The sequence below is a fragment of the Malus domestica genome, chromosome 10 (genome assembly GCF_042453785.1).
Source record: "Malus domestica chromosome 10, GDT2T_hap1".
NCBI lineage: Eukaryota > Viridiplantae > Streptophyta > Magnoliopsida > Rosales > Rosaceae > Malus > Malus domestica.
This window is the reverse complement of record NC_091670.1, coordinates 43,230,265-43,254,763: the sequence shown is the minus strand read 5'-3', so window position 1 is coordinate 43,254,763 and position 24,499 is coordinate 43,230,265. Positions and strand designations below refer to the sequence as shown.

At 35.1% G+C, this 24,499-nt stretch overlaps 2 protein-coding genes and 1 long non-coding RNA gene across 4 annotated transcripts; 1 reads left to right on the top strand and 2 right to left on the bottom strand.

Moving 5' to 3' along the window:
- The first annotated feature begins 453 nt into the window (after positions 1-453).
- Positions 454-10,189, top strand: LOC139188744 (uncharacterized). 2 transcript variants are annotated; one of them, XR_011571990.1, is made up of 4 exons: positions 454-661; positions 2,035-2,131; positions 2,258-2,330; positions 10,007-10,189. It is a non-coding gene; the product is annotated as an uncharacterized lncRNA (long non-coding RNA). The 2 variants fall into 2 exon arrangements; XR_011571989.1 differs by lacking the exon at positions 2,258-2,330.
- Positions 6,224-10,465, bottom strand: LOC103412571 (oligopeptide transporter 3-like). The gene is made up of 6 exons (XM_070806448.1): positions 9,730-10,465; positions 9,015-9,112; positions 7,883-8,452; positions 7,503-7,758; positions 7,213-7,395; positions 6,224-7,093 (listed from the first exon to the last, which is right to left on the bottom strand). Exons 1-6 carry the CDS (start codon positions 10,276-10,278, stop codon positions 6,479-6,481), a joined length of 2,271 nt encoding a protein of 756 aa, XP_070662549.1. The 5' UTR covers positions 10,279-10,465; the 3' UTR covers positions 6,224-6,478.
- A 6,752-nt stretch (positions 10,466-17,217) lies between these two features.
- Positions 17,218-22,475, bottom strand: LOC103446913 (heavy metal-associated isoprenylated plant protein 7-like). Its single transcript, XM_029098870.2, has 5 exons — positions 22,235-22,475; positions 21,805-21,973; positions 21,243-21,442; positions 18,333-18,423; positions 17,218-17,923 (listed from the first exon to the last, which is right to left on the bottom strand). Exons 1-5 carry the CDS (start codon positions 22,241-22,243, stop codon positions 17,592-17,594), a joined length of 801 nt encoding a protein of 266 aa, XP_028954703.2. The 5' UTR covers positions 22,244-22,475; the 3' UTR covers positions 17,218-17,591.
- Between the last annotated feature and the right edge of the window lie 2,024 nt (positions 22,476-24,499).

Sequence of the window (24,499 nt, the reverse complement as noted above, 5' to 3'; positions counted from 1 at the left end):
TTTAATGCAAAATTGCAAATGTCTTTGGTAGTGGCACCAAATCAACAAAAAGAGAACTAAAATAAATATGCATTGTTCAATCAGTCAACAAACAAAAAAATTAGGGGTGGGCATAAAAACCGTCAAACTGCAAAACCGCATCGAACCGTATGAAAAAAAACAGAAAAAAACCGTGTTGCCCGAAAAAGTCAACTTTGAGTCAAAAATCGAACCGAACCGTCCAAACCGGTTCCGGTTTCGAATGAACAAGAACTGACCGGAACCGAATCGAACCGTTTAATTAATAATAAATAAATAAATAAATTTTATATATACAGACATGTCATAATATAATAGATTGACAAATTAATTTCACCAAGTTGCAAAGCATTGGATCCCATCCCAATTAGGTTTTACTCACTCACTGACTCACTCACCTCACCCACCCTCCCTCACTCACTCACCTCACCCACCCTCCCTCACTCACCTCACTCACACGGCCTCATCCATCCCTCTCACATCCCCATTCCCCCATTTCGCACATCCGAGATCCGACCCTCACCACGGCCTCTCATCCAAAAATATCGACGATTCCTCAGGCAGCCCACAACCTCAGCTTCTGTGACGGCCCTCATCATCCCTCCTCTGCGACAGACTCTTCGTCCTCCGTCCTCCCTCCTTGGTATTTTCTCTATCTTTTCTCATATTTGAGATTAGGAATATGGTTGAGTTCCACTGGTTTTCCATTCTTTTTTACCTGTACTATGTATGTGTGATTAACACTGTCTAATTGAGTCATGTGACTCTTGTCCTGCATTCAGGGCCATTTGTATAGAGATGGTCTGTGGGGTTCAATAAGGGTGTTTTAAGTTCGTAGATTCTACAGAAATGTCATTGGCTTTAATCTGCCCCCTTAATTTAGGGCCATTTGTTGAGCTGGAGTACTGCCGAAATTGCTAGGAATCAGTTGACCACTCTCTGCTGTACTCGGGTTCAGAGTTGTGCACTTTCCTCTTCTTCTATGTGGTTCAGTTGGTTGAGTTGGTTATGTGGTTCAGTTTATGCGAAAGCTTCAGTTGCAGTAGAATTAAAAATTCTAGGAATAAAAACAATTTACTTTTGCGTCAAAAAAATCCCACAAGGAAGCAGCACGCACTATTACACTGTAGGAATAAAAACAATTTACTTTATAGGGTCATGAGCTACGACATTGTATACGATTAGGATCTGAATCAGCTTCTTTTACTTTCTATTTGTTATGTTTAGCATGGGGCATGCGTTTGATTTTGACCTCTTACATTAGCCGTTGTTCGATTTCTAAAAGCGATAGCAAGTTGAGGATTGATGTGTTTGGTTCACACATAAGATTGGTGTGATTTGGGTGTGAATATACGGTCACATGTCACGCGAATGCGTGTTTTTGCATAAGTAGTTGTGTTCAGCCTTTGGGAAGTGCTTTCTATTTCTATTCAAGGCACATTGTCAGCTTTATGTATTGCCTAGCTTAAGGGACTGCCATAGTGCAGGAGTGTGTGCTTTTGCTTAAGTAGTTGTGATCAGCCTTTCTGAAATGCTTTCAATTTCAGTTCAAGACGCATTGATAGCTTTATGTATTGTGTAGCTTAAGGGAATGGCAACAAGCTGCTACCTTCTCCTCTGGTGTCTGAACTGATTGAAATTGCAGCAGAGATACCATCATTGTGTGTTAGCCTGTTAGGTAATTGCGATGGTAAATTGAATGGTTGGTATAGAAACTGGTAGGAGGCTGGGTTGATGAAATCACGTGTTAGGTAGGGTTTATGAAAGGAGAAAGAGATGGAAGAAGAGATTAAGTGCTCACAATTTTGCAGTTATGGTACAGATTTTATCAGCATTTTAGAAGTCTCCGACATTCGTGTTTATTCAAGTAATCATGTTTTGTTTTTTTTTTTTAAATTGTGTTTCTCATACACAAAGATGAATTTTCAGTGGTGTCTTCATGTTCAGTGAGTATTACACTCTAACCTAAATTACTGCTTGATGGTGTAGATGTTAGTTATTCCTGTTTGATGTCAGGTTATTGTGATTTGCATACTCTTCATCACCCTCTCCCTCCGAAGGTAACCAGAACCAGCACCAAGTTTAGCTTCTGGGTATAACAAGGCACTTAAAGGTATTAACTTTTTGGTTTCTTTTCCTATAATTTTTGTCATTTTTTTTTTTTGCGTTTTTAAAAATGAAATTTACTTTTACATACAGAATCGAATAATTTTTAAATTCGTTTGCATTATTTTGTTAGATGAAGGCTTTCAATCTGTCCCATCGATTCTTCCCTTCACTCCAAGACACTGCCGAAAGTCTTAGTCTCTTAGGTATATTACCACCAATTGTCTAATTGAGTTTTCTTATGGTAACCCCATAAGAACCACTCCATCTCATAGTATTTATAATGGTAAATTCAAGTGTCGCAATGTATCTTTCGTCCTACTAACTAGGATGGATCATAAGGATGACTTTATAATCATTTTCTGAGGGTTTACTGTGATTTTTCTGGACCTAATGGCAAACTGTTGTGTACTGAGAGAGTGAGCATTCAGTGACTATTTTGCTGGAAAAGAATTGAATGAGTGTAGGAATAAACATGTCATCCATTCTACTATTATTCCTATTGTCAGAGATATTGTTAGGATTGTCTGTGATTTTAAATCAAAAGGAAAACATTTTAACATTAGTGTCGACAATTTGTATTGGACGGGAACCCGTGTAGTTGTTATATCTTGTAGATTAGGAGGAGACCCTAGTTTAGTGGATGATGATTTTGGCTTGGAGAAAATGTTGATGTCTATTTTTGGAGGTTCCCTCCCTGATTGTTTGGTGGATTTTTTTACGTGCATTCGTGAACAAATTTAAGTTTTCGTATTTTTGAAGTTTTTATTTACTTTTCATTTGGATTGTTAAAATTGTGCCTACTGAATCAGTACTATTACTGCCTGCTTTATTACTTGCTTCAAAACAAGTATGGTCTTACAAGTTCTAAAGTTAGAGTTTGCTGGAGGTCCTATGTTGTTAGACACGTATTGGAGGGACCTAGTAGAAAGTCAAACATAAAGAAGCGTAGATTTTGGAAAATATGTGGAAGACGAATTCATAGGAATGACAAACTGCAATACATTCCTTTATACAAGAGAATAACATTATGAAAACGACAACTTTTCTCCATTGTGGAATGCAATGCAGTCCGCCATTGTGGAATGACAACTTTTATTCCATGAGTTCGTTTTCCACGAATTCTCCAATGCCTATGTGGCTCCTTCATGTTTGGCTTTCTACTGGGTCCTTCCAATATGTGTCTAACAACATAGGACCTCCAGCAAACTCTTACTTCATCACTCATAAGAGGATATTGGTTTTGAAGCAAGTAATCAAGCGGGCAGTAATAGTACTGATTAAGTTGACACAATTTTAACAATTCAAATGAAAAGCAAATAAAAACTTCAAAAATACAAAAACTTACATTTTTTCACGAATGCACATAAAGAAATCCACCAAACAATCAGGAAGGGAACCTCCAAAAAGAGACATCAGCGTTTTCTCCAAGCCAAATCATCATCCATTGAACCAGGATCTCCTCCTAACCTACGAAATATAACAACTACACGGGTTCCGTCCAATACAAACTATCGACACTATTGTTAAAATGTTTTCCTTTTGATTTAAAATCACAGACAATCCTAACAATATCCCTGACAATAGTAGAATATATGACATGTTTATTCCTACACATGCAATTCTTTTCCAGCAAAATAGTCACTGAGTGCTCACTCTCTCAGTGCACAACAGTCTGTCATTAGGTCCAGAAAATGATCATAAAGAAAAGATTTTGAATCTTTTATCCAATCATCCTTATGATCCGTTCTAGTTAGTAGGACGAAAGATACATTGCGACCCTTGAATTTACCATTATAAACAGTATGAGATGGAGTTGTTATTATGGGGTTACCATAAGAAAACTCAATCAGACAATTGGTGGTAATATACCTAAGAGACTTTCGTCAGTATCTTGCAACGAATGGGAGAATCGATGGGACATATTGGAAGTCTTCATCTAACAAAATAATGATGGGACAAATTGGAAGTCTTCATCTAACAAAATAATGAAAACGAATTTAAAAATTATTTGATTATGTAAAAGTAAATTTCATTTTCAAAAACACAAAAAAAATGATGAAAATTATAGAGAGAGAAGGAAACCAATGTTAATGTCTCTTTTTGATTTCTTGTGAGTTATACAAGAGAATAGCATTCTGAAACACGTATAATGTCTTTTTTGTTTGTTAATGTTGAGTTATATAAATCATTTGTCACTTGTGAGACATACAATTGTGTGTATTATGAATATACATCTGCATCAAATAATTGATTCTTTAGCAGAAGATCGGGTTTTATTAATTGGTTGCATTATCTTTCGATGCAATAACTCAAATCTCACATTTGAGTTCAAAATAAGGCAAAACTCTCCAATGCATATAAGACTTAAAATTCATATTTGTGAAAAGTGAGTTAAATTCCGGTTTCAATTTGAGATTTGAGTCCTTATTGGAACTCATGCCAATAAGAAAAAGTTCATTCAATATGAGAAAATAGGTTTAACTTTGAGTCATTTGCATCGGAGATGCTCTAACTAGGATGTCTTCCGTAGACTTGTGGACTTTCTACATACATCTTTGGTTTCTTGAATACAGATAGATATATTTTACATTTGTTTATTTCGTTGGTAAAGTTGATCTGCTAGGGTTCAAGGTTCCAATGTCAACGAGGGACAAGAGTAAAGGGGGACATGTGATGCCAACAAACGTAACTCCCAAAGTGAGGAAGTGGGGTACATTACATACTGATACACAAGACAGTAAACACACGACAACCAGCCTCCTCCATGGCAATGGCATGCTACATATTGCACATGCAGTATGAAGATGTGTATTGATTCTGGGGCTCTTTGTGGGAGTGGAGGAGAACATATTTCTTTGTTAAATCATACATACCCTAAAGACTTATAGCAGGGCATATCTAAAGGTACGTGCCTTGAAAAATTATACGTGTATGTATTTCACAATACATTTCATTAGACTGGGGTTGCAGCATGTACCTGTGGACCACTAATGGTCCATGCCCAATTGCACTGTATCCAGTCGCTCATAACTGTTTATAATCCCAACCTGAAAGTAGTATAACCTTCTTGTAGGATTGAATAAGGGATAGTTTGATGTTTATTATAATATCATCATTCAGGAACTGTATTCATCCGAATTTGTTAAAGAATTTAAATATCATTTTTTAGCTTAATACTGTTTGTGTTCTTTGTTCCAGTCTGAACTTAATTCTGTTTATGTAAATCCTACTTTTCATGATTTTGATATCCGTTAACTATTCAGTGATGATAGTAGACCATGTGGACTAGGGAATATCGGTTATATTGTGTTGATGATATTTCTCGTATTCATGCAACCGATATTCCCCTAGTCCATAGTCCATACATATAAGCTTTCCTTTTATATGTACCATTCAAGTTGTCCGTCATTTAGAGTCTAATATTTTCAGTAACAATATTGTGTTGTTATATTTGTGTTTTGGAAGCATCAGTATTTAATACCTTCACCATGCTTAGCTGTTAAATTCACGTTACATTGGTAGACTGCTTTTTCGCCTCCATTGCGTATCTAATTTACGTTCATAAAGCTCTCTATCCAAATTTCTGTTTTTAAGCCCGAGCAAAGCTGTCTGCAAAAGAGAAAAATTGCATTGAGCCCAATTAAGATGATCAGGTTGGACTTGAAACACATTGATACAAGGCAAAAACCAGGGATCCCTATATCTTGTATGACTCCTACCAAATTGTTAAAACCTCCTGAAGCCTATATTCAACCCCAATCGAGACGGGGAAGACGAGGTCTCTGTTAAAAAACTAAATGATATTTCATAAGGTCCTGTTCAGGTAGCCTTTGTCTTTTCCAGTGAGCTGTAATTATCCTTTTCTTTCATGTGTTGGTTTGGATATTACATAGAGAGTAGGCAGTTAAAGTTATTGTATATAGTACTAATAAGAGACGGATCAAATTCCAGCTGATTAAAACATCTTTCTGTGCACCGCTCTACTTTTAGTCATACTTGGAGATGATGAGAAATTTATATGCCGCGATTAAAAAAGAAGTGCTCGAAATGATAATTTTGTTATTGTTTAAATATTAAATTGATGGGATCCAGCAGAGAAACGTAAAATTATACCCATTCATTCATATTAAATTGATTCCAAGATAATAAACAAGAACACCCATACATTTCATCTGAATGATACATTTTCGGTTATACTGTAAAGCATTAAAAACTAGAACAACTCCCAACCCTGAAATCCTCCCATTTGCTAAGAGCACACCATCTTCCCTTCCTCCTTAACTACGACGATAGCCCTCCTCCTTAGCTTTTATTCTTCAAATATCTCTTTGTTCCACCATTTCATGGCTATTTAAAAAACTGGACATCCTTCAACGTGAATACCTGGCGCAATGGGGCATGTCGCCAGAGGACAATGATCGAGTTCAGTCCCCCACCATTTCAATTCGTGCTTCGGATTCTGCAAGGCGAAGAATAGGAGGACGCCCATGAAAGCTGTCCCGGCATCCAAAGCTGCAGACAGGACATAGTTGTATTTCTGCCACCAACGCTTGTGGTATTTGAACACTAAGTAGTTGAAGATACCTCCGGTGATAAGCCAGCTTGCTATGTTGGTGGGAGTTGCAGGCGGCATCCCCGCAAAGCCATAAGTGATGACTGGCATGTTGATCAAGGGAATCCATTTCTTGTCTGGGAAGATTTTGCTCATTGAACAAATTGGAAACGGCAACAAAGCTCCAACAAGGAATAGCCACATCAAGTTCCTATACAATCCTCCGGGTCCAAACAGTCGCCTTGGTCCAATCAGGCCCCATATAACAGAAGCATCGAAGGTGACTCTGTATTTAGGACAAGTCCATGGGCTGTTTGGATTGCGGGATTCAACATCGCATATGTTCTCGATGTTTTCCAGCATCCACCATGCAACTGCGAGGTTCACAATACCGGCAACTAGAGTTCCCACCAGCTGGGAACAAACATCGTGAAATGTCAGTTTACAATAACACAAGTGTCAAACTGGTAATAATCACCTTTAGGAACAAAAACAGAAATGGTAAGCATAGGTTTCTGTGCTGAATCAAATACCTGAGCAGTGTACATGCACCGAGGTGGAATCTTCATATAGTGCCCAAGTTTGAGGTCAGACAGGAAAGAAAGAGCGTGGACAGTGCTGATTCGTCCATAGATTTTGAAAAGCAAGTTTGCAATTGGTTTTCCTGGTAGAATATAGCCAATCATGAATTGTGCTATGATATCAAATCCAGGTTGCTGCACAGAAGCCACACCAATGGTTAGCGAGGTTAGAATGATATTTCACAGTTTGTTAGTACATGCCAGAACAAAGGTGGGGAACATTCAAGAAATCGAAAAATTACTTGGTTAGTTGTAGCTTGAATGACTCCAACAGGGAGGGTAACGATGAAAGACAAGACAAAGGCAAACAACAAACCCCACCATGGCAGCTGCACAGTTTCTTTCCATACAAAAGACATCACCAGGGACAGGACGACGCTCACAGCTAACAAAACAAGGAACCACCACTCAGGCACTTGTTTGTAATTTTTCATCAATTTCTCATGGATATCCATTTTCGCGTTCTTCATTGCCGATTTGCTTTGCTTCAAAATAGCTCTATGAAAAGGAATAAAGGATCACTTTGTCAGTTTAGTCAAATGTATTTTTATGTAAGTGCTGTGCAGATGCTAACGTTGTGTAGACACTAAGAGAAGCTATGTCATTTAAGAATTGAAAGTACCTTCCGTGAAACAGTGCCACATGAACTAGGGTTGCTGAAAATCTTGCAAATCCCGATCCAATGGACAAAGCGAAAAGGGGGCTAAGATAAAGCTTGCCGTAACTATTATAGGCATCAATATTAAGATCAAACTGGGGTGTTAAGATCTTATTAGTTTCGTATTTATGCCCAGTAGAAGTGAACAGCTTGCTGGAAAATATAGGGAACTTTTGAGCATCGAAAGTGTTAAACTTCCAGTAACAAAGAGGGACAATGATGTAGATGAAGATGACAAATCCAACCCCAACGTTGAGAATGGAAGGCCATGGCGTGACGAGGGGGCTGCCATGATAAGCACAAATCCCAGCCCAATCGAGGGTGAAGGCACCAACACCAAGTCCATTGTAACCTGATCCGACCTGCTGAGCCGTGATACTGTGTGGCCAAGCCCAGCAGACCCATGAGAAGAACGTCAAGATGGAGAAGAGATAGCCGGGGAGTGCATAGTAGAGAAAGCTTGCTGTCAAGGCAATGAGAAAAAACTGCATCCGGGTCAGGCCTTTCGTTTTATGGTCTTTTTCATGGAGTGCTCTGTGGGTAAGTTACACAACAGCAAAACAGAAACAGCAACAAAGTTATTGATGTGATCAAAATTGTTTTACTAAACCAGTAATGACACTCATTCAAATTCTCTACTTTATGCTTATTAAAAGATTACTTTTACAGCAAAAGTTTTGCTGTCCCTACAAGAAAATTCCCCATCAAAGCAACATTCACAATTTAAGAAAGTCATCCATCTTACACTTGACCTTATTTATTATAGACTTACAATTGTAGCGTTTTAAGTCGAGACGAATATTATTCCCAATCTGTCAAGAGACAGAGCATGAAGAAACGGTGTTCTCAGGAATATCAACCATTGAACATGCAACAACACATGGCTTATGATTTCACTGAAATTATTACACTTCATTTGGTTGGCTAAGAATGGAGGAATGAAATACTATGTTGTTTTGAGTTTTCACCAGTCAGCTTATTTTTCCTAGTTCACCGAGGACCAAAGAATTCAACTTTATCGTGACTTTTTATTCTCAACAACAACCAAAGGGAACATTGATGAAGGAACGACACATGACAAACACCAAGTCTTTACCTAAACAGAGAAACCTGAGCAACGTTGGAAGGCCACCACATTTCCACCGGGTCGACCAAGTACCTCCTGAGAATCCCAGCCCATCCATACCCAATTATCTGCAACAAATCACCAAAACCCAGAAATTAAACTTTATTCACAACATTAATTCAAAGTAAAATCACATCAAATTGGAGAAAAAGTTCAACAATTTGGCTTCTTGATTTTCTTTTCTAGCCTCTGCCCACAAACATAATTTATTTTTCCTTTTTAGATCAAGTAATGAACTTTTTCTGAATTTAAAAGGCTATATATTTGATACATATAGACAACTAAATAATTTTATGTAATTGAGTCTTATAGAGACGATTTTAAAATGATGATTAAAATACGCTAATAGCAAAGATGAATAGGGTGGATGCAAATATTATTCATTCTCTATGGAGAGAAAGTAGTCATTAAACTATAAAATATAATGAAAACTAATGAAAACTTGAAGTTTTAGATAATGACAAAATAAAGGGTAAAGTGAATAGTATCAAGATTGATTTTTTAGTGTAAAAATGTGTTTTTCGTTAAAGTGAACAGTACTAGAAGTTTTTCATAAAGTTTCCTATAATATATGCTAGGAAAAATCATAATTTTCCAAAATCTTTACCCTACGAATATAAAATTCAGAAAGCGATAATAAAATATAAAGAATAAATATTGAAAAATAGAATAGTGGTCGTGGAACCTGAGTGGTAAGGACGATAACGAGGCTAAGGATAAAACTCAAGCTCTGCTTGTAATAGGCCTTCATAATGGTGATGGCGCCAATCGAGTAGGCATCACCCCCACCGTAAGAAATCCCACAATTCGCAAAAATGGTAATAATAACATGCTCCTTTATGTTGAAGGGCCCGGAGTTGAAGCTGAACCGCCACCCACGGAGGCTGTGCTCACGGCGGGGGAGGGCGGAGGCCATGAACTTTCCGATGGGCAGCGTAATAATCTGCATGAGGATGGCGGAGATTGCCAGCGGCTGAGTGCGGAAGCTGAAGAAGGTGTTCAGGAAGATTAGGAGAGTGCACGACGTCAGCCCCAAGAACCACGCCCTGAATGTCATCACCGGCATCGTCGGGTCGTCGGTCTCCGGCACCACCAGCGCCACCTCTTCTATTTTGCATCGCTCGTGACCGTCCGATTCTGGAAAATCGTGATGTGGGTAATCGTCGCCGGCGCCGTTAGTGCCTTTAGTGCCGTTAGGCGCCTTCTCTGGGTCCGTTTGGTTATTGGACGCCATTGAAACAAAGTTGAAAGCTCCCTCTCCCCCTGTTCTCTCTTTCAGAGTGGACTAAGTATGTGTCCGTCTGTTTTTGTGGTGGTTGCTTGGAATTTAAAGTGTCGGGACTCGAGAGTAAGACCAAGAAGCAGTTAATGCACTCATATTTCATAAGACAGAAGATAGATAATAGATGGTTGCAAGATTCCGTCTTCTTTTATGACATTTGTGTCCTTAAATATTATTGGCCTCGTTTTAAGATTCTGTCTTCTTTCGCATGGTATTTTGAATAAAATAACCGTAATTATAGTCAATTTTATGTAATTTTATTTGTTTTTATCCAATGAGATCGGAATAATGGGTGATACACCGCGTGTTAATGTATAAATTGTGGGATATATGTGCTAACAAATAAAATTTCTCATCATTTATATAAAAACACGTAGTATACCATTTATATTCCGATCACAATAAATTTTGTTTATTTTAAAACGCTCGTGGACCCACTTAAACGTATCTTTCTTACCACATGGGTTCGAAGGGATCCACATAAAAGTCTCCATATCGCCATGCAGGATAAGGAAAAATGATTCTCGATGGATCCTTTTTCTGGGGATTTGTGGATCTCATGATCGTGTTTGTTTGCAGTCAATTTTTGTTACATACTATTTATATTTATTTTTTAATTTTTAAATTTCAAAATAATTTCCAGCCGTACATTATACAATAAATGAAAATAATTACAGAATCTTCCGAATTCCGAAGAAAATGATCATTGCGGAATCCTTTCCAGGATAGGAACTTGTTTTGTCATCGTGTTTGTTCTAGTTCGAAGACAAATATAATGGCATCCACGTGGCAAATGTTGGACCATCCTCTGGCGTTATAATTTTTTTAGTCAAATAGTGCATTGACGCGGGTGTCCGCCAGCCAATACATTTTGATCAGTTGTCCACATTAATCCAACGAGAAATTTTTTAATGTGATTGATACACAAGATGATATGCCACTTGTCATCATACAAATAAGGAGATATATGTGCTAAAAGTGAAATTTTCCACCACTTCTATAAAAACACATGATTTACCACCTGTATTCTCGTCACAATAAAAAATTTCTCTAATCCAACAATACTTCAAACTTGAAATAATTTGTGATTCATCGACATAACTTTAAATTACTTACCTTAAACAGTTGGAATTGGAGTTACAAAATTATGGATCAATGTACCGTGCAACCACAGAAGCAAAATTTACTTTGTACATAAGTTTTCAGCAGAAGTATGACTTTTGACTTATCATATGCACATTGATAGGAAACTGCAAAGATGAAGAATATTTTGAGTTAAACATGTATAATTTAAAATTAAAACTAAGTTCTTTGATAAAAAAAGTAACATAGACAGCGATGAAAAAAATATAAAACTTACACTGCATGGATATCATTGATAAAAGATATTATATTTTTGTAATAATATACTATCTAGTTATTAAACCGTAATGTAAAAGTTGCTCTAGATTATAACTTAAGCAAAGAAATATGTGAAAAGAATGATTCGATATAAAATTTAAAGCCATAGTATTGACAGCAACCAAACACTTGTCTAACAAAAGGAATAAATGTAATCTTTCACACAATTTTAAGAAAGCAAAAAAGACTTGCAAACACACTCATTTGCTTGTAACGTTGATAGCTGAAAGCTACTTCGGCAGCCAAAATTACTATGGCTTTAAACTTTAAAGCCTGCAGACAAAACCCTCAAAAATCATTATTTCCTCCAAATGAAAGACAACAAAATTATCTAGTTATACCTAAGATCTAAACACAGAAACAAAAGCCTCTAAAACAAAAATGCTTTCCTTTTTCACCTATACAAATTTATGAAACCATCCTCTTTTTTTTTGGGTTTTTGAGCAATGTATAAAGTTATAGTCACCAAGCTATCAAATAAAGCTAGAACACCTTCTATCATATTGCCAAACACATTGTAACAACTACCATTCTAGTCATTTTCATCCCTCACTAATGTATGGGATTAAACAAAAAAATTGAAGCAAGGTAAAAACCGAAATAACTCAATTAAACCCAAAAATTAACCATGATCATTCATATGTGTTCCTGAGCAAATAAATAAAAGTCTAATATTCCAACTAATTTCAACATTCATATGTGTTTGCCTAAGAGTTCAGAGCTTGCAAAGCGGAAATAAAACCAACAAAAACTAAAAACGCAAACAACTCTGAAATGCACATTTCAAGCATACAGATTTTTTGCAAGAGCTCAAAATGTATAAGCAAAACTGTAAACACTAATCACTATGTACAAACACGTAATTCTTTAAAAAATATAAATTATCAGTAAGTAATTTCATATGGGCATTTAACAACTCTAAATTCGAAAATTTCAAATTTAGCATACCGTAAATGACCTGGATTTGTCCTTTAGCAGCAAGGACTTTGAAAAAGGGTATTCAAGCCTGAAAACAGAACACCCAAAATCACAAAAACGAAACTTACACAAAAAAAACCCTTTCAATATCCAAATTATAGTTCTAAATACAGAATATCATTAATCAATCCCTTGTCAAATAAAAGGGTTGAAGATGATAAGATATGTGTAATATTCATTTAATATGCAGGAATATTAGAAAAATAAAGCTTCAAGCACATGGGTTTTATATTTATAAACACATCAACGTAAGCAAAAACTTTTCACACTACGTACTACTGTACGTCATTTTTAGTTTTTTTCTTTTTTCTTTCCGCTAAAAAGAATGAAAATTATTGGCAAGTCAAGTATTAATTATGTTGACAGCATAACTCCAAATAATAAATATATATGTTGAGAACATTCTACATTGAATGATAAAAGTTGTTTAAGCGCAAATAAAATTCATCTGACCAAGCTAGCTTATTAGCACTTTAGTCATCATTTCGAAAAATATGTATACATATATCCGATGAAAACGCCATAAGTAATTATACCAATCAACCAACAAAAACAAAAGCATTATAATTGAAGGCTTTTATAAAAAAAAAACCAAGAACTAAAGTGGAATAGATGTTTCTATCCAAAGTTGCTTCCTACCACATTACTTGTTATTAGCACTGTAAAAAAATTGTTATGCATTATTTGAGTGAATTTGCTTGTTTGATCTTTATAAGAAAGCAGTGTAGGATGTTTTGGGACGTCAATAACAATATTTAAAATGTTGAACAGTAATTTCTTAAAAGACAATGGACAGCTCTACTTATAACATTGCTCACGTTAGGTGCAAAAGAAGCTTCTTGAATTAAACCCAAGAGGATAGGACCAAGAATCTTCAAACCTTCTTCCGCGTTGCTTTTCACTGGTTAGGACTATAGTATAGTTTTGACAGAGACAGTATATGAGTCTAATAGAATTTTGGGGCTTGAATTGGTCATGAAGACTTTTCATACAGATTTCTTTTTAAAACTCTACTATTTCGCCATCGCTACCCCAACAAATTGATCATAACCAGAAAATTTAGACTTATTTACTTTAAGGCAAAAGAAAATCAAAGTAATTTAGTTTTCTTCAGTCAAATCTGTTTCTTTTCCTTCTCTTTTCTCATCCCCTTATATTGACCCCATCTTCCTCACACCTTCACTAAGAAATTCACACACAACATTTTCCCTTCTCTCCATAATATCACATCACAGCTCTCTCTCCTCCTCTCTCCCTCTCTAACTCACATAGACTACGTTTTCTAACTCTCTCTGACTCTCTCTCCCCCCAAAAATTAATTATATGATCATCCACATGTGTTTTCTAACTCAAAACTATTACTGTAATTTAAAAAAAAAAAAAGTTTTGAACTTGAAAGCATCCGAGACACTATTCATCAAAATATTGTATCACATGTTTAATTTCTTATAAAAATTATTATTATAAAGTGACTTTCTTTAAAACATTGAGTAGCTAAGTATATTTTTAGTAACACGAAAAATTTGGTTGACATTAAAGTGCATATTAAATTTATTTATGTATAATTTAACATATTATAATTACAGTATCTGAGTGAGATAGTAACATTAGTGAGTGAAATGTAATTCATTGGGGAATAGTGTAAAAATTGGTTGGTCACAGCAACTTTACCGCGTGTGCTCGGACGTCTTGCACACGATGGTCTTGTGCCGACCAAAAGCCACCTTGGCTTTATACATGATCTGTCAGAATTGAGTTCACATAATACCTTCCGTGTGGACACCGGGCCCACAAAGGCATAGTAGTACCTGACGTGTTACGATTGTGTGCTCCACCTCTGCTGACATGAAACTTTTTAGTTGTTTTTTTTCTTTCTAAACGATATTCCAAGCTATTATATATAATAATAAAAAATGACGAGGGTAAATAAGCAAATACATAATATTCGAATTTGTGTGCGAACTAGGTAGTAGACACATTGTTGTGGCTACAAGTATATATTGTGTCTATACAAATATTGACTAATCTCCCTTTGGAAAGAAACTAGTTATACTTGGACAAGAGGCAAAATGGTGTATTCAATCAAATGAGTCATGTTATTTCTCAGCCTAAAATCATATTACAATTAAGAAGATGACACAACACAAATGCATAGCTCAATACGCTCTTACTATTTTGGATCACTTAGGTTGGCTTGAGTAACAACTATATATGTTAGCTCACTAGCTTGTAAATGAATATTAATTAAAAGTAAAAATATGAGGCCTAAGGGGGTTAGATGTGAAGAAGTAGGAGAGGGTGTTCCGTGAGGAAACAAACACATTGAGTTGGACGGGCAACAAGTTATTAGATGAGACATGATACATATAAAGGCGAAAGAGTTTATTTTGTATGTGTATGAAAAGACTAGACACACACGGTCCAATCGTAGCTGTTTTTGGTTGAGAGCTTCGAGAGATTTTTAGTATAATCGGCACATAAGGTGATATGTTAAATGATAATATACAAATAATGAGATATATGATTAAAAAGTTAATAATTTAAAAATAAAATTTCTCACAACTTATAAAAATACATGATATAACACAGATATTCCCATCATAATCAAAAATTTATCGGGAGCTTCACATCAGAAGAAAGAAGAATGAAAGATGATCCATTCCCCATGCATAAAAGAGCCTTCCCCCTTTCATTCATACGTGGTGAGTGGCGGTCATGGCGGGGCCTGCAGTAGACTTTTGCAAGGACCAAGTCGATCAGGGACGCCCAAGCTTTTTCAGCAGGGATGGCGTGCTACAGACGGAAGACTCCGAACCGTTGATTTACAAAGACGGGAGACTCCAAGAGTGGAAGATCCCAGAGTCACAAGTGGACCGCGACTTCGTAAACACACCATTAGTGCTGACCAAAATCAGCAGCTGAGGCTCATTCGGCACTCATTATTATTGTTATCAGAAAACGAGTGATAAATTACGTTTTTTTATATAAATGATAAAAAAAATTATTTTTTAAATTATTAATTTTTTAACACACATATATCACTATTTATATAATAACACATTATCTACCAACTCTTACCCTTCCTCTTGAAAAACATTAAGCAGGCACTTTTAACATTTAGCAAAAGGAGGTCAAACACGGAGACTTATGAACCTACTCTCAAGTCACGAGTTAAAAATCAAAAGGTGTTACAGGACAGCATTCCATTGCAAGCAATGGGTACGGCTTGTGATCTTCTGGACGTGCGTTATATATAAGAAGAGAAGGAATAACAGAGCACTAATTGCAATGGGTACGGCTTGTGATCTTCTGGACGTGCGTTATATATAAGAAGAGAAGGAATAACAGAGCACTCGGTTCATTAGATTTGAGTCAATTTATGCCTTAATATCAAGATTCTCAATATGTAATGTAGGGTTCATTTGATTGAATCAAAATAACTTGAAACTTAGACGTTTAGCATTTACGGATTAACAAAGTCTCAAAAAGTCTATGTGTATTAGTTATATGGATCATAAAACGCTACTGCATTGGGTTTTACGCCATATCTTCCATTAGCCTTAAGTATTCTTTAAGTTAATTTCCAAGTCTTCTTAGGTCTTCTCCTATCCTTTTTTTCTGGCTATCCGTTTCTCAAAGTCACATCTAATCGGAGCATATGTTGGTCTTTGGTTCATATGTTCAAACCATCTTGATCAATTTTCTCTCATCTTATCTTCAATTGCGGTCACTCATACTTTACCTCAAATATCGTTGTTCGTAATACTATACTTTTTTGTGTGCTTACACATCTAACGAAGTATTTGCATTTTAGGATACTCAGTTTTGTAGGTGTTGCTTTTTGACTGCCTCACATTCCGTATCATAAAGAATTGATGGCCTTATTGTCATCCTATAAAATTGTTCATTTAACCTTAGTGGCATATGACAATCAAACAACATGCGATTCATCCATCCAGCTTGTATTCTATGATTAAGATCACCATCTAATTATTAGTTCTTTTGCAAGACAAATCCAATATAACGTAAGCTTTCATTCTTTGGTTCATCCTGATGTCCAATTTTCATCTTGTCTCATTAAACCAGCATTTTTCATGTGAGAACATATTTGTAAATTGTAATGTGTAGTATTGTCCTATTTGGGATAATCCAATCATCTACAACTAAATTTGTAAACCATATGATATGTCATCAACAAGAATCAAACACGTTAATCGACATTTAGTTAATAATCCAATAATTTATAACCACATCATTTAGTTTGCAAATTTAGTTTAAAAAATTTAGTATCTCTAACATTACCCTATGATTATAATATTCTTACTTTTATTGCAGTGAACACTCTTATTAATTAGTTTTAGGTTTCAGTTTTAATTTACTTTCACAGTTTTACACAATATTTTTATAATATAGTTTCGTCTCTCTAGCATTACCCTATGATTATAATATTTTTACAATATAGCTTCCTTAATGACTTGTATGTCACTTAAGTACACACCCCAAAATTCACAATTAGGTTAAGTAACTCATTATTACATGACTAGATAATCCAAACTTCGATCAACGTAAACTTACATATATAAGATTGATACCCAAGATGGCATGCATACACTATTAATTAATAGATAAGTTGCAATCATTAATAGTTGTATTAATTACTACATGTACGTAGAAAATTGCTTAGTGATATTACACTTATCACATTTTCCATCCTATATTGATACTTTCTAATAAAGATAAAGTCACCAAGATATATAGGTCACATCTTTATTAGAACAATGATACAAATATGATATGAAAAATGTGGTAAGAGTAACATTTCTTAAGTTGCATATATATATATATAGGCATGCATGAAGGCGTCTTGTCGCCTGCACATGTAACAGTCACATAACAGAGCATGCATTAGGGTTTTCATCACTGAAAATTTGAGGGTGGGGAAACGATGAATATTCCGAGTAGTACTTTGTTGGCCAATAATCGCTTCGCTTTATATCGACCTTGTTGTCCTCTCCCTGCTTGTCTTCCTCCCCTTCTTTCTTCTCTCCTTCCTTCTTGTTCTCGTCTTCTTTCTTTTCGTCTTTCTTCTCATCCTCCTTCACAACAGAAACCTGCTTCCTGGTTTTTTTATACACATCCTCCGTAAGCTTCGCCGGGTCCATCACGCCTTTTACTACAACCTTGTTGTTGCCTACGTCTGTTTCCACTGACTCCACACCTACAATGTTTAAAAAGCACCCTAAAAAATCTTTCATGTTGATCTGGGCACAAATAGAAAATACGATTGAACAATTTAGACGGCCCTTAAAATCCATGCATACCCCAGATTAAATCCTTAACATGTAAGGAACACAATGAGTGATCCATTTTTTCATTTGAATACAACTATTTGTTTTGTATGAAGAAAGTTGAGGTTCCACCATAAAACCAATTGGAAATATGGGGAGTAGCCCAACCTCTTATAAGTCCATACAAGGTCCCTCCTCTCATCAATATGGATTTCAATCTCAACATATATATCCTATCCGTAATGCCTGTGGTAAAGAAGACATATATTGAACTAAAACAAATATCATGAGCTTGGAAAATGAAAGATTATAATGAGTGATGTATGATGATACAAGTACCTTGGATCTTTCGAATTCGCTTCTGTAGAACTTGGGCGCACGCATCGCAGTGCATTCGAACTTGCAATACCACTGAAACAACAGCAGGAGGCTGACAAAAGATCGTTGAATTGTATAAATAATATGTCACTTGTCAGAGATACAATTGTGAATAATATGAATATATATCTGCACCAAATAATTGATTCTTTAGCAGAAGATCGGGTTATACTAAATGGTTAAGCATTATCTCCGATGCAAGAACTCAAATCACATATTTGAGATCTAAGGCAAAAACGTCTCCAACAAACATGAACTCATATTTAGGTTTTGATTTCAATATAAGATTTGGATCCTTGGTGGAGCCTATTTTAACAAGGAAAAATTGCATTCAACTAAGAAAATAGGATTTGTGTTTTGACTCCAAGCATCTCTAATGCTGTAATGCACATATTCCATTGAAGTAGAAAATCAAAATACGTATATCCCTCACTTTTAAGGGGCCCAAATATATAGATAAATATAGATTTAAAATTTGAGTCCATGCATTGGAGATGCCCTAACTACGTTTTTTTCTGTAGCCGTACGTAGACTTGTGGCCGTAGATTTGTTTATTTCATTGGTAAAGTTGATCTACTATAGTCCAAGGTCCAAGGTTCCAATGTCAATCAGGGAAAAGGTGGACGTGTGATGCCAACAAACGTAACTCCCAATGTGAAAAAGTGGGGTTCATTACATACTAATACGCAACACAGTATAAACACAGGACAACCAGCCTCGACCATGGCAATGGCATGCTGCATATTGCATATGCAGTATGAAGATGTGTATTGATTCTGTGTGGCCCTTTTGGGAGCGGAGGAGCACATATTTCTTTTATTTCAAGAAAAACTAATGAAAATGATTTGAAAACTTTGAGTTTTAACGATAAGAATAAAATAAAAGGTAAAATAAATAGTATCATGATTAATTTTTTAGTGTAAAAATATAATTTTTCGTTAAAATAAACAGTACCAAAAGCTTTCCATTAAAATTCCTTTATTTTATTTGTTATATCATACATAGCCTGAAGACTTAATAGCAGGGCATATGTAATGGGCCTCCAAATATAATAATTATGTGCATGTATTTAACAATACATTTCATTAAAGTGGGGTTGCAGCATGTTCCGTACCAATTGCACTGTATCCTATGTTTGTAAGTATACAACATACAGCTTGCAGAGTCTGGTAGGGTTAGTGTCCTTTTTTATTAGTCTGGTAGGGTTTGTATCCTATTTTTTCTTAAGAAAACTAATAAACAGGGTTTGAAAACTTTGAGTTTTAATATAAGGACAAAATAAAAGGTAAAGTGAATAGTACCATGATTGACTTTTTAGTGTAAAAATATGGTTTTTCGTTAAAGTAAACAGTACCAGTTGCTTTTCGTTAAAGTTCTCTTTTTTCTTTGGTAAAATAGGGTAGTTTCCAAAAAAATACCTATTTAGTGACGTGAAAGTACATGCCTATAGAATTTTGGTTAAATACATAAACAGCACGCTCCAATTCAAGGATATAAGCATATAGTTTTTTTGGTTTTAATTTCCCCAACCTTCAACAGCTCTGGAAAAAACAACTTTCATATTACGTGCATGACCGTGAAATGTCGTGCTAAATACTATAAAAGCCATTTCAAAGACTTGGAAAACATAATCGTAAATCTCGTCACAGCGTCACATGCATTGTAAATCTTTCTCCTAACGGTGAGTAGTGGTCTTTGTCCAAAAAAAATAAACTAATAAAAATAGTTTGAAAACTTTGAGTTTTAAAAATAAAGACAAAATAAAGAATAAAGTGAATAGTACCAGGATTGACATTTAAGTGTAAAAATATGATTTTTCATTAAATTAAACAGTACCGAAAGTTTTTCATTAAAATAAAAAAAAAAAAAAAAAGTAATGGTCTCGTGATATGTGCATGTGGATTGTAGAGTGGAGTTGGGGGTGTCCTTTTCCTGACTTTGAATATTAACTTTCATGTCAGTACTCAAACACGATATTCACTATTTTAGCTTAGCTAGGGAACTGTGATTGGCCGACCCCATCCCTCCATGCATAGGACCATACCTTACCGTTAAATAATGAATTTGAATTCCATCCGGATCCTTACAAACATTATATCCGTTTATAAATGATTTTAAATTATTTTATTTAAAATTAAACGTAAACAATAATTAATTAAAATCTACTGTACACTGTACAATGCATGTATGATAAATTAATAAGATGTGAGAATTCTTAAGATTCTCAATAAATGATTCGGAGAGGATTCTTATCCTAAAATAATGAAGAGAAATGCAACTCTTTAAAAGTTGGACTATTCGCTATTTTATATTCTTGGCATAATTTTCGTGCCAACAATATGAAACATTGTACAAAAAATATGAAGTGACAAAAAATTTATAAAAAGTTCCAATTGGAGAACGGTCTCTTTAACATTCTCAATAATTAATTAGTTGATCTTAAACTTAAGTTGCTTTGTAATCAGTATCAGGAGAAAACACAAGTAGTAGAGAGGCTGGCAGGGGAGACCTTCCTGGTGTCGTGGTGTGGCGCCGCGTGAGTAAAGCCGCGGAGGGTAGTTTAAAATATATATGATTATGTTAATGTCTCATTAGTAATTATATTAATGATAATCTTATGGTGAGTGGAGACCCGGTGCGTGAAAAAAAAAAAAAAAAATTTTAACGAAAAGTTCATGGTACTGTTTATTTTAACGAAAAATTATATTTTTACACTAAAAAGTCAAACCTATTAATATTCATTTTATCCTTTATTCATTTTATCATTTATTTTATCCTTATCGTTAAAACTCAAAGTTTTGAAATACCCTTCATTAGTTTTCTTAAAAAAAAAGTGAGTGAAACTGTGAAAGCAGGTTTTGAAATAATTACCTCCTCTTTTTTCTCTTCCTTGTCGGCTTCCTTAACTTGTTCTTCCTCCTTCTCCACGGGAGGTTTAGGCAAAGGTGAAATGAGCTCCACTTTTTTGCCGCTTTTCCTTTGTAATCTTTCGCAGACCTTTATGGGGTCTGCCGCCTTCCCTTTCACCACCACCTTACTCGCCTTGCTGTCTGTCGTTACATCCTCCACTCCTGCAGTGCACCCACCGTCCACCACAGATTAATTACATTCAAATACTCAAAATTCAAACTAAATACTCCAAATTCAAACTCCTAACACTAATTAAACCCTCCTCCTACCCTTTTAATTGCTTTGTGATTAAATATGAACGAAAAGAAATACACTATAAAAGTATTTTCTTCAAGAAAAACGTGCTAAATAACATGAACTACTCTAAATAAAAAGCACTTTTAAACTCAATTATATGTATTTGCCTAGCTCAATTTGTTTTATTCTTATACAATTCAAAAAACTGATGAGGGAGAGGTGGTCAGAATTCAAAAATTAAGGACGGAAGTAATAAAATTAATAATAAGGAAAATACCAAGTTTACCTTCAAAACCCTTCAAGGCTCGAGCAACTTTCCTTGCGCAAGCTTCACAATGCATATCGACCTTGAGTACAATCTCCGGAGGCTCTTCTTTCTTTTCTTCCTTTTTCTCTTCTTCTTTCTTTTCATCTTTGCTTTCTTCCTTCTTCTCTTCCTCTTTCTCTTTCTTCTCCTTTAATATGTTTCCACACAAAATATATCAATACAAAAATCAACCAGGAAAACTTATAAAATGCCAGTTAATATATACATGAAACTAATCCTTGTTCTACCCAAACAAATTAAGGTATAAATACACAAGAAACCAACAAGAAGAATATTGAACATGGTTTGAAATACTAGACCAAGATCTGAAAAAACACAACACTGTTCAAACAACATAAACATATACAGAAAGCTAGTAAATAAAACTAAGTGTCGCCCAAATGCTTACTTCGCCCATTTTTCTTGCTAATTCTGAAAGCACTTTTCTTCAGAAGTTTGAATGAAGATGGATTTAAGTACGTCGTGCAATCTGGAAACAAATAGTGATGAAAGAGTAGACAGAGTATATATATTCACTCTCTTTTATTTTTTTTTATCTCACTCCTTTTCCTCTGGCTCTTGGTCACTCTCTTCTCTCTCCTTTCAGGGGTGTGGGGAAGGAAGCAGAAAAACATTTAAGTTACAGTAATGTTATTCGTATATCTTTTTAATATCATCTTAGGTGGTATCCGATATGAACAGCTACAAATTTGAAAAATTTGCAAAATTCAAGGAAATGAAGGAGAAAAATTCATCGTATACCACAATCATCATTTAATTAACTAGTTTTTCTTAATTATTAATTTATTAAATAATAAACTAAATTTAAAAATCTAATTAATTCAAATGATGTGGTTGTCCACATCAAATACCACATCGGGCGGTATGAAAATGTGGTACAAAAACATGATATGAATAATGTGGATGCAAATTTCTTCCTCCTTGATCTTGGACAAAATTGCACCTACAAAATAAATAACACCTTTGGTTATGGCCACAAGTCTCACGGGCCCACGATGAATTGGGGGGCTTTGGCCGAAGAACCTTCGATGTCAAAGTTAGAATTTAGAGAGAAATAGTGTTTAGAGAATTTTGGGATTTTTGCAAGAGTATTGGAATTAGTGTTTGGTGAAAATGGGAACCAATTTATAGGAGAGGAAAGGGTGGCCGGCCTTTAAGCCTAGGGTGATTTATTTTGGGGGGTGATGGAGATAATGGGCTAGTTATTTTGGGGAGTTATGAAAATAATTGGCTAGTTAATTAGCAAATAATCATAACCTAATTAACTAGCTATTTGAATGTCATAAAAGGGGAAGAAAATGGTAGCAAAAAACAGAAAATAAAAGGCATGGCCGACTCTAGTGGGTAACCGGCTTTTGGTAAGTTTGTTTGTTATAATTTGGTGGTTTAATTGATAATTAAGGGATTGGTTAGGTAATTAATCCCTTAATTAGTCAATTTCAGGAAATATGAAAGGAATATATTATTTAGTTAATTTATTGGCTAAATAATGGAATATAGAACATATGGAATAAATTAGATTTTGGGAATTACCTTATAGAAAGGATTTGGTGAAATAGGTTTTAAATTGTTACCTATTTTGGGCACTTTTGACTTGGTTGAAAGATGATTGCCCACTGCTCGCGCGTAGGAATCCCGATATGCCTCAAGGGTATTTCTGTCATCTTCTGTCTAAAAGTCCACGTGTCGCCTAATGAATATTTTTTGCTCCACAAATAACATTATTGTTTAAGTTACAATAATGTAATTTTTGTACCACAATTGTATACCGCCCTAGGTGACATATAATATGGACAGTCAGATCATCTAAATTAATTAGCATTTAATTTCAAAATGTTAATCAATAATTAATAAAATGATTGTTAATTAAATAATGATTGTGGTATACGAGGAGTTTTCTTTTGCCACCTAAAATTATTTAAATGTTTTAATTAATAAAAAGATTGAAATTAAATGATGTAGCTTATTCAACTCATCTGCCGCTTAAGATGGTAAAGAAATGTGGTATAAAATTGTAGTAAAAATAGCATTATCCTTTAAGTTAAGTGAGAATTCTACGTGTCTGACGTGGATTTGTTTAATGCTAACTCAGCTTCTCACAAATTGCCCCCGTTTTCCTTCGAAATGACCTGCATGGTCTTTCATAGGCCTGGTTTGGTACTGAAGTGATTCTGAAAAAAATGGATATCAAAAAAAGCTGTGAGCTTTTTTGTGTTGGGTAAACATTCAGCTTCAATTTTTTTCACAGTTTTGGATGAAAAAAGCCAAAAACACAAAGCTGCAAAACCCAGCTTTGAAAAACTGGCTTTTTTTCACATCTGTTTTACATAAAAGTTTACCAAACACTATAATACTTTCTCTTTTTTCAAAAGCACATTTACAAAAAAATTTACCAAACACTCTGCTGCTTATTCTCACAGCATTAGAAAAAAACTTTTTTTTTTCAAAACACAGCAATACCAAACCCACCTATAGTGCTGTTGGTATCAACTTTTTTTTTTCAAAACACAGCAATACCAAACCCACCTATAGTGCTGTTGGTATTAAAGGCAAGGTAGGGACAAAAATCATTTTACCCAGAGAAAAGGTGAAAAGATGGTAACGAGACAAGGGTGGAAGGATTATCTTTTCGTTAAATGTTTACGTTGTACGT

What these genes read in the sequence shown, in the direction of transcription:
- LOC103412571 (XM_070806448.1), bottom strand. Translation starts at nt 10,278, where the DNA reads ATGGCGTCCAATAACCAAACGGACCCAGAGAAGGCGCCTAACGGCACT. An exon ending in GCTCAGGTTTCTCTGTTTAG is followed by an intron (nt 8,453 to 9,014) that starts GTAAAGACTTGG and finishes ACTTACCCACAG; the next exon opens with AGCACTCCATGAAAAAGACC. An exon ending in GTGGCACTGTTTCACGGAAG is followed by an intron (nt 7,759 to 7,882) that starts GTACTTTCAATT and finishes TCCTTTTCATAG; the next exon opens with AGCTATTTTGAAGCAAAGCA.
- LOC103446913 (XM_029098870.2), bottom strand. An exon ending in AGGAAGAGAAAAAAGAGGAG is followed by an intron (nt 18,424 to 21,242) that starts GTAATTATTTCA and finishes ATCTTTTGTCAG; the next exon opens with CCTCCTGCTGTTGTTTCAGT. An exon ending in GCGAATTCGAAAGATCCAAG is followed by an intron (nt 17,924 to 18,332) that starts GTACTTGTATCA and finishes TAAACATTGTAG; the next exon opens with GTGTGGAGTCAGTGGAAACA.